Source organism: Neopelma chrysocephalum, unplaced genomic scaffold (assembly GCF_003984885.1).
Source record: "Neopelma chrysocephalum unplaced genomic scaffold, ASM398488v2 Primary Assembly neopelma1_76, whole genome shotgun sequence".
In the NCBI taxonomy this organism is placed as follows: Eukaryota; Metazoa; Chordata; class Aves; order Passeriformes; family Pipridae; genus Neopelma; species Neopelma chrysocephalum.
The window spans coordinates 5,166,994-5,180,954 of NW_020897737.1; the positions used below are offsets into that span (position 1 = coordinate 5,166,994).

A 13,961-nucleotide genomic window follows, 5' to 3' on the forward strand; every position below is an offset into this window, starting at 1 on the left:
TTTCTGATACATTAAAATAGGTGTATTGTGAGTGGTTAAAAGCTGGATTGGAAACAGAATGTGCTGAGAACTGAGGAATCTGCCAGTGTGGACAGCAAGGCACATAATCTGACATTAGTAGGGGCTACTGTTTGGTCTCTTCAGTTCTTTCTTTCACAGGAAACCCACTTAAGCAACTGTAAGTTAACATGCTTCTTATGTGCCTTAAACAACAAATCTGCAAAAAGAGAAAGCATCCCATAATTATGCAGCAGCACTCTTACCCCCTTCCAGAATGTGCATGCTATCTTTCTTAAAATCCTAATCAACAAACCCCAGAAAATATCAATAACATTTATCTCAAATTGTTGTTCCTATGATTTCTCCATAGAATTTTTTTTCTTTTTTTTCATCTGTTTTCAAGGTATTTCAGGCTTCCTTAGCATTTTAAGTAAACACACAAACTGTATTCACTAAGCATATTTATGCTAATAGTATTTGAGGTTAGAGATTTAGAAAGGAAATTATATTCCTCAAACAGAGGAGACTACTGCAGATGTCAGGAAAAAAAATGTCACTAAAAGGAACAGGATGTCTGACTGTCTTTCAGCCCAGACTGTACGTGCTTTGACAAAATAACTGTAATTTTGTTAAGTGCCAAGAACACTGAAATGACTTTCAAAAATGGACTACCAGTTAATCTGAAGCAAGGAGCCAATAATCAAAATAAAAGACGCTTCTCCAAAGAAAGGTATCATCACTGACCTTTGCAATAGCAACTGCTTGCTGAGGGTAATACATGGAGGTAGCGATACCCATGAGACTCACAGGGTACACCAACTTCTTGATTTTTGAGCCTGTTTCATAACACAAACAAAAAACAAACAAACAAACAAACATATTGTTAGAGTATACATTAACCAAGACAGCTGAATGGCCCCAAGATTTTATTTATAAACAATTTTCTTAAATACGGTTTGGCATATTTTCTGTTCAGTCCTACTGCTTTCTTAAAAAATATAATTACCCTAATTGGTAATTATTCTTTTAGCCTTTTTAAGACAATGTTTTTATTAACATCTTTCCATAGTGAAAACTACTCTATAACTACATGGATGCCTCTGGTCAGTGGCTGCATCCAGCTCAAAGTGGGTTCAGGGGAGATAGGCAGCAACACATCAGCCACGGGCTAATTTGAGCAAGCACAGTGCTGGCTGACATTCACCTCAAGCCAAATATGAAAGAAACTAAGTAAGACCTGCAGTCAGGATGCAAATATGACTATGATTCTGTGATCTTACCCTGTAATCAGTGAGCAGCCCAAGAGTCCTTTGAGCTCTCCTGCACAGTAGCTGGCTGCACGACAGGGTCTCCCCTTGAGGGACCACTCTCAAGGTTACACCTGCTGCAGAGATCCCTTAGTCCTCGATACTGAGAGATTCCTTGCTGCAACAAATCCTCAGTAAGTGACTAATAGTTTGCTAAACTTTGTAAGCTTCATTAAGATTGTATCTTAGACAGATTGTGCACATATAATCCTTCGGACATGAACTGTTGACCAAGTCGTGGACTAGGATTGGACCCAGCTGCACCTCAGCCCCTCTGAGTAGGAGTCTGGAAAGCAAGGAGGTCATCTCTGAATCTTGTGAGTCAAGAGGAGGATCCTCCCCAGATAGGTCTGTCTGACCCTGTCCTCTGTGCAGTACCTAACCAAGTGTACCTTGCCATCAAATCCTGTTAAATCATTGTTTTATATCAATAAAGACATCGCTGCTTCTCTCTTACTAGTGAAGCGCATCACTCCATATGCAAATGAAGGTTAAAATAATTATCTTCAATGGCATTTTAAATCAAGCTGGATGACTGCACAATATTCATAGGATTAAACTTTGAATACCATATTTTCTACTTAGTGGGCAGCTGTGTCTTCAAGTGTTATGGTTAGACCTGGAGGATTTTATCTGCACCTTTCCAGAGGGCAATTTTTCCAGTGAGATCATGGGGGAAGGGATGGAAAAAAAGAGGACATTTGGTTCCTGCTCTCTGTGGCATCAAAATTAAGGGGCACTTCTACAGTTTGAATACTTTCTGGAAATAGCAGTCAGTATTGTAAAGCATAACCAGAAAAAAAAGTTTTTAAATTATAGCTCCTCACAAATCACTTTTATTATGAGGTATCTTTATTTTTAGTAAACTTAGGATCCTCTAATATTTCAATTCCAGCCCCAAGACTGCACTTTATCCCTCTGTCCCCATTTTGCTACAGTCCTAATGGAAGCTGATCACATTCATGATCACATAACTTGAGAAGCAGGAATTTGAACAGAAAGAACTTCAAAGGGTAAAGTTGGAGACCTTGATTTCTTTTAAAAAAATATGCAAGGAAAAAAACAGTATTGTTTTCACCATCTTCACTGGAAAATTACATATTTTGAGAAGTGCATATATTCACAGAATACTTTCCATTTCTACAGAGCCAAGCACACACAGTTTGTTCAATATGTTCAGGCCCCACAAAGGTGTATTTTTATCTAAAGCAAATCCTCGCTAGTATTTAAATTCTACAATTTCACAGTTGTTACCTACAAGTTTTCTTCTTGTGTAACTTCACTTCACTGTATTAAGAATATCTCAACACAAACATAAAATACAATTAACATTTCTTAAACTAATGTTTCTGTCTATGAAAGCATAAACATTTCTGCAACAAGTGTGATGAAATTACCTGTATCACTTTTCTATAGTGCAAAAGGTGCAGGTATCTATAGTACACTCAGAGCTCACAAGTGTATCTGCTGAATATCACCACCTGCAGCAACTCTGTGCCTGGACACACAAGGAACTTGAATACACAACTGATTGGACATGTATCATAGTTCAGGAATGTCTGTATTTTACCATAGTTCATTCCTCTGTAGTTTTCTATAGTAACATTTGTGATCAAAAACTTAAATAATTAAAAATATTTTTAGGTGAAAAAACCCCAAACTAACCTTTTCCCATTTTTGTAATACTAAGCTAGAACTTGGAAATATCAAAGTAAGAAACTGCAGCAGCAAATACAGCATTCATAAAACAGTAATTGATGGTTATTACACACCTTTTACATGAAGTCTTTATAGCTGGAGGAACATTGTAGAAACATTTGTACAGCTTGTACGTTTAAGTCAGATCTCGTCATCACAATTAAAAATTAGGCCCTTAAAACCCAAAAATAAACTACTTCTCCCAAATCATAACATAACCAGTTCAAAAGGTTCCCACTTACCTCTAGCAAGAAACAATCCAATAATTCCAGCAAAACCTATCACACCAAGTCTTGGATAAAATCCAGCAGGCGGCTTTTGGAGAAATTCATAGCCCTCTGAAAAGAAGTCAGAACAAAGTGCTTTAATGTAATGTGAAAGTGTGTTTGTGATAAGGAATCATCAATACACACTGGTAATTGTTACAAAACACAAAGAGTTATCAAAACACATTTAACTATCATGCCCATTTTAGACTTGCTGGCATAAAATTCAAAGCCTTTGAGATGTTCTCCAGTGACACATGAATGAAACTGAACATAGTATTGTATTCACCAATTTTCATAGAAGCTTTTGCTCTTTTGCATCTTGATCATATCTTTTGCAAATTAGTGATAAAAACCTTTGCAAAGTGGAATTTTACAGTTACATGTTAACAGGAATTAGTTTCAGTAAAACACTGTACAAAAAACAAATCACAGAGCAATGGAAAGACACAGCATAAACAAAGTTCACTCCAAGATGTGAGTCTGATGGGGAATGGAAAACTATGAAAAATCTTCCATACAAACAAGTTCAAAAGACTGAGACTGCTAAATTTAAGGAAAAGAGGTGCAGTATCTGAACTGAGCTCTACATAGCATCCATGCTCAGTCCTGGTAAGCCTAAACGGATGCTTACAAAAATAAAAAACAAATATAAATTATTTTGGATTAATTAAAAATTCTTTGGAGATCCATGGAAGTAAACCAAAATGAAAAGGTTAAACATTACAAACAAAAGACCTAATGTTTGCAACAAGTTATAATCATTACAAGAAGTTTCAGCTACCAGCTGAGTCATGCAAATACTATTGGCTGGGAATAAATTGTGAGGCTTTTTTCCTTTATTTTCCTGCATAACTAATTTTTGGTGACATTGATAAACATAGATGTTTGTCTCAAATTTTAATTGTTTAGAAATGTAGTGTCCTAAGTGACCCACAAAGGAAATTTAAACAGATACACAGTGCAAATAAAGTAAATGCATTAGAACTCATACATATAATGATGCTAACTGGAATTTCTTTTTAACAGAAGATATAGTACAGTACTGCATTTTTAATTGCTAGTTAAGAAAACTCAGCTGATTTACCTCTACCATGCTCAACAGCTTTTTCTAAATTGGGCATAGCTTTGGCATAAAGATCCTAAAAAAAAAAAAAGAGAACAACGGTAAATAGATACCAAGTAAGTAAAATATTAACTATAGACTGTAACTGACCTGACAAAGAAAGGAAAAAAAAAATCCTGTAACAGGAAAGAAAAATGTGCTGCGTCACTAAAATAACTCCTTGTATTCCCACTTCCACCCTTCCCTTGTAGGGCTATGCTTGCTTAATGTTATATTTGGCATAACTTACAGATTTGTCTCTAAGTAGTCTTTGGACACAGATGAAATATAATACTTCAAAATGCAGAAGTCAATCTCAATGTTTTATTAAGATCAGGTAGCTGAAACTCAGAATTAGCTCAGGTGTCTCAGTGTACATAGGTATTGCAAAGATACTTGAGCTGATGCAAAGAAAAGAAGTCCAACACTGCAATAAATCCTTCCTTGCACTTCACAGGGATATGTGATTCACTCTGCAAGGTGATAAATCCCACTTTCCAGGAGACTATCTTAGGCTAACAAAACTGCATTTTTGAAGTGACTTGGAAAATGAGATGTCCATACAATGTCCGAAGTAAATCAAAGAACTCTGCACCAACCCCACAGACTAGTTCTAGATTTTTTTCAGACAGAAAATATGCAGGAAGTAAAAGAATCCACATTGTCTCGTACCAAAATAGAAAAAAATCTCAATAGAAAGAACCCTGCTAATTGTTATTTATGCTAATAATCCTTCAGAGGGACAGTATAAGGCTGTCTCTAAATTAGGGAACAAATTCATAAACATACATGCCCAAAGATAAAGCAGAGAATGTTCTCACAATTCCACCTATGATGCATTTGTACAGAAGTGAAAGCATTTGTTTAGGATACTGCATGGGGATAATATTTTTAGAACTTTCATTTCCTCACTGGCAAGAGTGACATAAAAAAACCCAATTTGTCATGAAAATAAAAAAGTGTTGGTCTTATTAAAAGCCAATTTAAAAAGAACTTGGTCTAAAGACCCCAGAGACTAATTAAGTCTAATCTTCTGTCACAGCTGAAACATAACTGGCTCATTTCTACACCTGAGTTTTGAACTGAATTTCTACTACAGTTAAGTAATTTTGAAAAAGTAAAATGGATGTACGAACATAACCAATTTTATTCTCATTATCCCAGGTTATGTTTTTAATTTTACAGACAACTTGAGACACACTTCAGTATTATTTTCTTAAACATACCAGGGGGTGGGGGTGATATAAAACAAAGTTACCTCTAACTACAGTTAAGCAAACAAAATTACCCCAAACACATAAAGCTGACATGCCCGCTTCATAAAATGAGTCAGTAAACCACTGCCAGGAAGTGGCTTGTTGTGTGTGAGCAGAAGAGCACATCTTATGTAAATAATCACCACACAGACAAAAAAAATAAAACAAATAGGATGACAACAGGCCAGTGAGACATAAAACAAGGTTCAGCGCTAACCTGCCCTCAGTCCTAGTGGGCAACTACCCTGCTCTCAAATTTCATTCCCTGGTTAAGGTTACCACAGGCAACCAAAGAGAACCCATGTGTTCAGGAGGTCAGAGCTCTAACTATCCTGTGGAAAAACCCCCTTCAACTTCCAAACTGCAGCCAGTGCTCCTGCCGGTGGTACTTTAAAACACATCACTAGAGTAACACTGAATACCTCTGAAAAAATGTTGCATTCCTGTTAAAGGAGGTGAGTACCACCACACAGAGCTTCCAGGCAGAAAGGACACCCTGATCTGAACAGCTTGGCTTTCTACAGAGAATTGGGCAGTTTGCAGCTTAAGAGGATTCACAACAGCCAGAGGGTAAAGTAGAGAATTGTCTAAAGTTTCCAAGAGGCAACCAGATGGCAAGGATGCCCTTGCTTCCAAAGTAAGCCTCAACATTTGCTGTGTCAGGAAAGAGCAAGAAAACCATGCTAGGACTTTGCAATCTAATACCAACAATTTAGGCCTTGATTACAAAGATCTTGGTTTCATTATCTGCTCCAGAGACTATTTTTGTATTTAATGACTGTTTACTACAAACATGCTGCCTAATAAAATATGTATGAGAAAGTTTTGGGGTAAGGTCTGGGGATTAGGTTTACCACTGCCAGTTCAGCAAGTACAGATATATTTTTTGCAAAGTTTTGTTTTGTCACAGTTGCAGTGAGGGTAACTCGGTATTTCCGCTCCAACACACATCTCTTGATAATTTAAGGCTTTCTCCTTGAGCATGGAAACTGCAAATTTGATTATCACTCTCCTGTCTTCCTCAGCCACAGGACAGCACCAAATCCAGACATGCCTAGATATATTTACGCAGAAAGGTCATTCCAGATAACAATTCTATGCTTTAGTTAATTTTAATTCTTTTGGAGGGAGACAAAATGAAAAAAAACCCCAAGGGTTTAGTTCTGAAAATTAGCAGAAAGAAACCACAGGTTTTGTGTGAGAAGGGGGTAAACATTTATGACCTGAACTGTGGAAAATTTTAAGTAATGCAGAAAACTTTAAATAATGCAGCATTTTTGAAAAATGCTTTTACAGCTATCAACTTTTACTTTGCTGCTACCTGTTAATTCCAACTCTGAAAAACAAAAAAAAAATCACACAGTTCAACCCTTATCACTGAGCCACTACCAGATGTGATATAAACCATTATACCTGACACCAGGCTGTATATGGCTCCATAGCATGCCGCAAACGTGAAACCCCCTCTTCCAATTCAGTTTGTGGATTCTCCACATATTTAGTCTCACGAGCTGGAGAGGAGTAGAGTGACAGCTGTGAATATTAGCAAACAAGAGGTTAATAACAAAGGTGTAATTGTGCAAGTAGGTCTTGAGGGCACGAACAGTCTAAGCAGAGAACATCTAACACTGTGCTTACTACATAAACAATGCATAATAAAAATTCACACAGTTGTGAGACAACCATTATGAGCAAAGTTTAATTATACAGTATATAATTATGATGAAGATGACTTCTAACTGCTATGCAATTCATTCATAGCTGCTATATGATCCAAGTCACAAGTTATAAATTCATATTAAACTAGTTTAATAAGAACACAAAACATAATTATGAAAAGTTTCTTGCCTTAATCAGCACTTATGGCTCCCACTTAACATAGTAAATGTACTAGAAATCATAATCTATCATTTTCTATATTCACATAAGACATCAATAAAGAGCCTGAGCAGCTTCCAACAAAGGTAACATCTGATACAAATGTTTATTACTGAGCAGGAAAATGGTACAACATCCCTACACTGTGGTCATTAACCACATCAGCAATTGACAGCATTAACTGCACTCTGGGGCTGAGCAAAGAGGAGCTGTAACCAGCAATGGGCATCTTCACATAATAAATATTAAACCACCCTATTTAGGGGTTAGCATGACATTTATTAAAATTACTTAAGCATATTTAAAATTGTATTCCATTAAAAAAAACCCACAAAGTCTATACTGTTGAAGATGAACAGCAAAGTTCACACCAAAACAAAATCTGTTAAAATTTCTACCAGTTTAAATACTATGCTGATGTTTAGTATAAAGAGCTTAAATTTTATACCACATTTATACTCCACCTAGCAGTTCATTATAAACTGATGTTTACAAATATTGCTGCATCAAAGTGTAGCTAGCCCTTTCTTCATGATGAGCTGGAAAAAAACTGTATCTCTATCATAACAAAAAAAGTTGTTATTCATAATGAAATATATAACAACATAGAATTTGGCCAATAATTTGGTAGCTCATGCAGCTGGATTTCCCATAATACTTTAAAAGACAAGCATTTCCAGTCTCATTTCCCTATGAAACCTGGTCATCCCTGCAATCCTAGTCACAAGTTGAACTTGGATCCTGTTGGACAATCTAACAGCCATGTCTGGCACAAGGACAGAAGCCTCAGAGATAGGGAAATTCCCATATATTTTATGCAACTAGACAGCTGACACAGTAGAGATCCAAACTGTGAATGGCAAGAAAGGCAGCCAAAACTCCATGGCTTGCACATGGTGCTTTGCTGGACGTGATGGGCAAGCCAATTACTCAGCACACATGGAAGTGCTCACTGCTGCCTCAGGACTGACTCATGACAGTGGAGGTATGAGGTGAACCCAAGCCTGGGCTGGGATAAAACCAGGAGACCACTTCAATTATTGATCCTCTCACACTGTACAAGTGAATTGCCCACGCAGACAACTCCAAAAGGCCTAAGTATACACAAAAGGAAGTTTAATTCAGTTCTACTGCTTATGTAACAACTTGGATTGAAGTACTTCAAAGAAATTTTTTAAACAACTACACACTATCATGGATATAAAGCTGTATTTAGTTATGAACTACTTATTTTAATTTTTTTTAATGTTGGAAACTTGTAAAAGCCTGTGCAACAATGCTGGTGAGCCTATAGTTTGACAGGGTGTTTTAAAGCTCTACTTGTGATATAACCAAGATTTTTGTAGCATCTTAGAGAAATAAAAAGGTGACAGGTATTTATTACCACTACTTATTGTATTTGTTGTTGCTTAGGTCTAAATGCTGTAAAGAAAGGAGAACTGGAAAACTGAAGCTACTATAGCAGATTCAAAACATTGCCAGACAAGAATTTTTGTCATAAAATAAAGAGGATATTTTTAGAAATAAAACACTTTTATTTGCTGTTTTAGTGGAGAATATAAACAAAATTTTATTAGAATTTCCCAACAGTACTTACAGTAAAAAAATAAACAGTGTTATCTGGACAAAAAGCAAAGAAAATATTCCTGTGTATTTGAAGTACAACCACAAGTAAATCTACAAACACGAAAACATCATTTCTGAATGAAGAACAGAAAGCTTTAATGTAGGAAAAAGATCTTACACACAAACAAGCCTGATGCTATCAAGCGAAGGAAATCAAAAGCAACCCTCAGGTAAAAGAAGCAGAACTATACAGACCTCTCTACTATGGAAAATTGAGAAGCAAATTTAAAGGCAAGAATACAAAAGGTGAAGAGATGCACCTAAATATATAATGTCTTTCAGAATTCTTTAGATAAAAGAGCACTAAGGCTCTAACCACACTTACCTCATCAATTCTCAGCAACTCCTTTTTGGAAGTCTTCTCTGAGGAAGCAGCATAAACCTGGACAGAGAGCAAGCTCAGGCTGACAGGGGTGGCCCCCAGCCGAATTACCTGGAAACATTGTAGGGAGACAAGGACATCACTAAGTGCAAACAAAATGGCAACGTTTGAACACATCCATGTAGACAATGTTTAAGTACCTCTATATGGTAGAAAGTGACATATTAATATGCTTAGAAATTACGAGAAAGGGGGTCAGCAGTACACAATCTCAGGCACACAAATGGCAACACCTAAATTATTCAGATGGTATTTGGAGAAGCCTAAGGCTAAAGGAGACAGTAAATATAAATGCTAATCTTACCAGTTTTCATCTCTAAAAAACATCTTGTTTTCTCTCTTTGAAACCAAAATTTTATCAACTTTCTCAGTATAAATACTAAGAATATATTCATATTATAAGCAACTTTGTGAATGCCTATAACACTTCAATTTTTTCATTCAGCATTTTACTTCTAGTTAGTATTTGCATCTAGATTCAAGAAAAGATTGAGACCTACAATTGAAAATATCAGAGCATAATCACTGCTTTTTAAGAATTTTAGGAATGTCTCCTACTTTTCTGTGAGAAACATGAATTACTTGACTGTTTTTGAATACTTCAGATTCAATCCAGTCACACAACACAACCACCACAAGTAAGGTGGATATAATTCTTCTGACATTCAGGACCTACAGTAAACTGTATTTCTTAATGGGAAAGTCTGCTTCCACGTAAAAAAAACAGAAGATGAAAATCTTAGCTGGGTAGCAAATCCAGAATGCCCAGTGAGCATTTTCCAACAACTGCACATCCTTATTAACAGCAAAGTATAACTCCAGAAATGGCAGTTCAAACGGGAAAGTTTTCAATGCCTCATGTTCCTGTTACTGCTCAGGGAAAAGTGTAGTTACAACAGCCAGTGTTTTGCTGTATCAGGTTACAGGTGAGAGGATCTAACACCAAACTAGAAACGTCTGGCCCTGCTCTGGCACAGGCTCCAGAAGTCCTGCTGCTCACCTTGCCCTAGCTCTGCTGGCCAGGTGCTTCCACCATGAGGCAATTTCACCTCGGCAATTTGGGAAAAGGTCAGTCCTGAAAGAGAAGCGGAGAGCTTTGTGCGGGCTTAGCACGTTGAATCCATCCCTAAAACAGCCTGACCAGCACCAGAGGAACGGTGTGGCCAGGGAGGAGGGGATGAAAAAGGAGAAGGCAGCAAACCCTCTACCTTTTCAGAAGTAGAAGGGTCCATTACACTGACCTAGCTGCTTGTGACACTGAAGCCTTGGTCAGACCAATACATCCTTCATGCTGTGATGATGACAACTGGCCTTGCCACAGGACAATTGCTCTGAAACTTCCTGTCCAATGCAGAACTGTTAGAAAATAGCTTTGAAATTATCCAGACCGCATCAGCTTACTGTACACAGATAAGCATTTGCAGCTTAACTTTCTTCCACTGCTTTGCAGATAGAATGTTTATTAAATGTAACCAAGAGCCTCCTCAAATTAAAAATCAGATTATACATTTGTCAAACTTCCTTCTCATTTATGTGTAGAGAACCAGCACACAAGAACTAGGTCACAGGATTGCTTTTCAGGAAGACATAAGGGATCTGTTGGGTCAAAAGGTATGGAAAAACTTGCTTAAAATGGAAGTTTTTCCTTATTTGAATTTATGGATGTATTACTACAGCACTATAAATGAAACACCACAATGACTGGATCAGCTGTTTCACAGCTAAGAAAAGACAAGAATAATCTTTCATGGTGTTTGTTTAAACACTTTTCACATACTTCCATTGGCCAAGACAAAAACATGAACACTACTAACCATTAGTAACTGTAGAGATTATTTCCTCAATCTTTCATTTTTTCACTGCACAATTGTTCTGTCACTGAAAAGGCAAAAATCTAAATGCATTTTCATTCTGAAATATGTTTTCAAACAGCATAAATGGTGCTAAGTGTCAACAGCAGAAAACATAAATCCAAATGTTTTACATATATGAGATTTTTATATAAAGACACAAACAGCAGAGCACAAGAATGGAAGCACCTTGGTTTCACAAACAGGTATCAGTGATCATAGAACTACTCAGACTGAAAATGTCAACCATTTATATTATCAAGATACTGAAATGCAGACATTTTCCACTGGTTTTATGTTTTAACAAAATGAAATTAATCACTAAAAGTGCAAGTTGAATTTCTCCTTAAATGTGCTGTTCAGGATATACTGCAATGGTCCTCTACATCAGCTACAGAGAGCTATGGGACAGACAGAACTGATGCTGAAGTACCACACACATAAAAATATTTATTTGGGAGTATGAAGGATCAACCGCTGCACTTTTTGTTTCCAAAGTTACCTTCAGGATCTCATTTCTTAATTCTATACTAACCACGTATTCCTAAACCAATTGGTTTAGTAAAGCATTTTGACTGACTGAGATGTGTCTTCCCTGCCTGTTTTACTTCATTGATATCAAGAGTAAACCCGACATTCTTTTCTCCTGACAATGCTCTGCAGTTACTGCAAGTAAAGAAGATACTATGTTTACTCCTCCCTCTAGCTGAAGAATTCAACTTTATCTTTAGACACAAGATAAGCAAATTATATCCTAAAGCAGGAGGGGGGAAAGACCACGATATTTCATTTTCTATTGTCTTGCTTTAGTGTCTTGCTCAAAGTTCTTAACTAAAAAATGTCTGTGGGAAGCATAAATCCCATATTAGTTCTCAAACAGGCATACAAAGAGCTAAAGATTAACTAGAACTTTTTTCTTTCCTTCCTCTTGTCTGTGAATTCTCAATTTATTTATTACTTTTGTCACCTTGTCAAAACAGGTGGGAAAGGAAAAACAGAAAGGAAAAAAAAAACCCTGAGCATACTTCTGAGAAGGCTGATATCTGTCCTAATGTACAAAACCACTTCATTTTTCTCTTCTTTTTCTGTTCTTCCTCCTATTTTCCAACCCCAACTATAAAAACACAAAACCAAAACCCAAACTCTTGAGCACTCCTGTCCCTGAAGCACAAATATCAAGGACAAAAAGCCACCTTCCCATTTTGCTCTTAGAGGTATAAAATCAGGTTGGCCTGAAGCACCTATATCTGCCCAACTTCGATGTATAAAAATAATAGCATTATGCATAGTGCCTAAACCCACAGGTTCACACGTAACCCCTTTAATGACAATTCAGTATCAATTATGGAATTGTCAATGATTCCAACATAAAATCCTCACAAAAGAATTCCAGCAACTGTCACAACAAGAAAAAAAAAGCTGCAACGGGAGCAGAGCAGTTGTAGTCTGCTCAGCAGATCAGTATCACAGAATCACAGAATTGTTAGGATTGGAAGGGGCCTCCGGAGATCATCCAGTCCAACCCCCCTGCCAAGGCAGAGTCACCTGAACAGGTGGTACAGGAACATGTCCAGGTGGGTTTTGAATGTCTCCAGACAGAGAGACTCCACCACCTCCCTGGGCAGCCTGTTCCAGTGCTCTGCCACCCTCAGTGGAAAAAAGTTCTTCCTCACGCTGAGATGGAACTACTTGTGTTTTAGTTACATTAGTATATTTAGTATTTACTAGTATATTTAGTATATTAATATATAGTATCAATATTTGACACAGAAAATAGTGCCTAGGAGAATGAATACAAAGAATCAAGCGTCACCTTTTTTAAAAAAAAACAAACAAAGAACAAAAAACGCCCTCCTGCTTCTCGAGCGGCCGTGGCAACAACCTGACTGAAACACACAGCTTGCTTCTGGCCTGAAAGGATCTGGGGCTCCTCTTATCGGAAGCAAAGACCTTTTAGACAAAAAGTCCCGGCTCATGTTTTTCGCAGGTTTCACTGACAACCTTCACGCACCAAAGGGACACTTTTCACGGCCGAGTTGTCACTTTCAAGTGACTTTCACGCCACAGCTGCGCGAACCCAAACTCTGCGGTAACACAGCTCCGGGGTGCTGGGTGCAACTTTAAAATAAGAATTGCAAATACGGAATGTGCTCTGCACGCACGAACCCAGACTCTGCGGTAAGGCAGCTCGGCGCCGCTGTGCCCCAGAAGCAACTTTGAACAAGCAATGCGGTTCCTTCCCTTGCAACACGGAGGGCATGCGGGTTGAAGCGTTAAAAGGACGATTAAGCGGCTGCAGCGAGAGCAAAATCAAGAACCTGTGAAGGGTTAAGAGGCAAAACCCCGCGGGCGGTTCGGGGGGGCCCCCCCCCGAGTCTCGCTCCGGCCGCGCTCCGGGGCCGCCCCCGCCCCGGGCCGAGCGCTCCCGGCGCGGCCCCTTCGCGGGATCCCGCGGGCGCTGCCGCTGGAGCGGGGCCGGGGGATGGATGGGTGGATAGATGGATGGACTGGGGGCGATCCCTGATTCCCTCACCTTGAACATGGCGGCGCCGGGCGGGCGGGGAGGGAGCGGCGACGTCATGGCGGCGTGACG

At 38.2% G+C, this 13,961-nt stretch overlaps 1 protein-coding gene across 3 annotated transcripts in view; it reads right to left on the minus strand.

Annotated features, from left to right (window-relative positions):
• The window catches only part of APOO (apolipoprotein O), a 29,724-nt gene extending 15,763 nt beyond the window's left edge, over window positions 1–13,961 (minus strand). For 2 of the 3 annotated variants that reach the window (XM_027688968.1, XM_027688969.1), the window contains exons 1-6: window positions 13,902–13,961; window positions 9,462–9,569; window positions 7,046–7,165; window positions 4,359–4,413; window positions 3,248–3,343; window positions 745–836 (exon numbers count right to left, since the gene is read on the minus strand). In XM_027688968.1, coding sequence (XP_027544769.1) covers window positions 745–836; window positions 3,248–3,343; window positions 4,359–4,413; window positions 7,046–7,165; window positions 9,462–9,569; window positions 13,902–13,949 — 519 coding nt within the window. In that variant the 5' untranslated portion in view covers window positions 13,950–13,961. Of the gene's footprint in view, window positions 1–744; window positions 837–3,247; window positions 3,344–4,358; window positions 4,414–7,045; window positions 7,166–9,461; window positions 9,570–11,332; window positions 11,353–13,901 lie in introns of those variants that run through there. The other variant, XM_027688970.1, reaches the window with a different exon arrangement.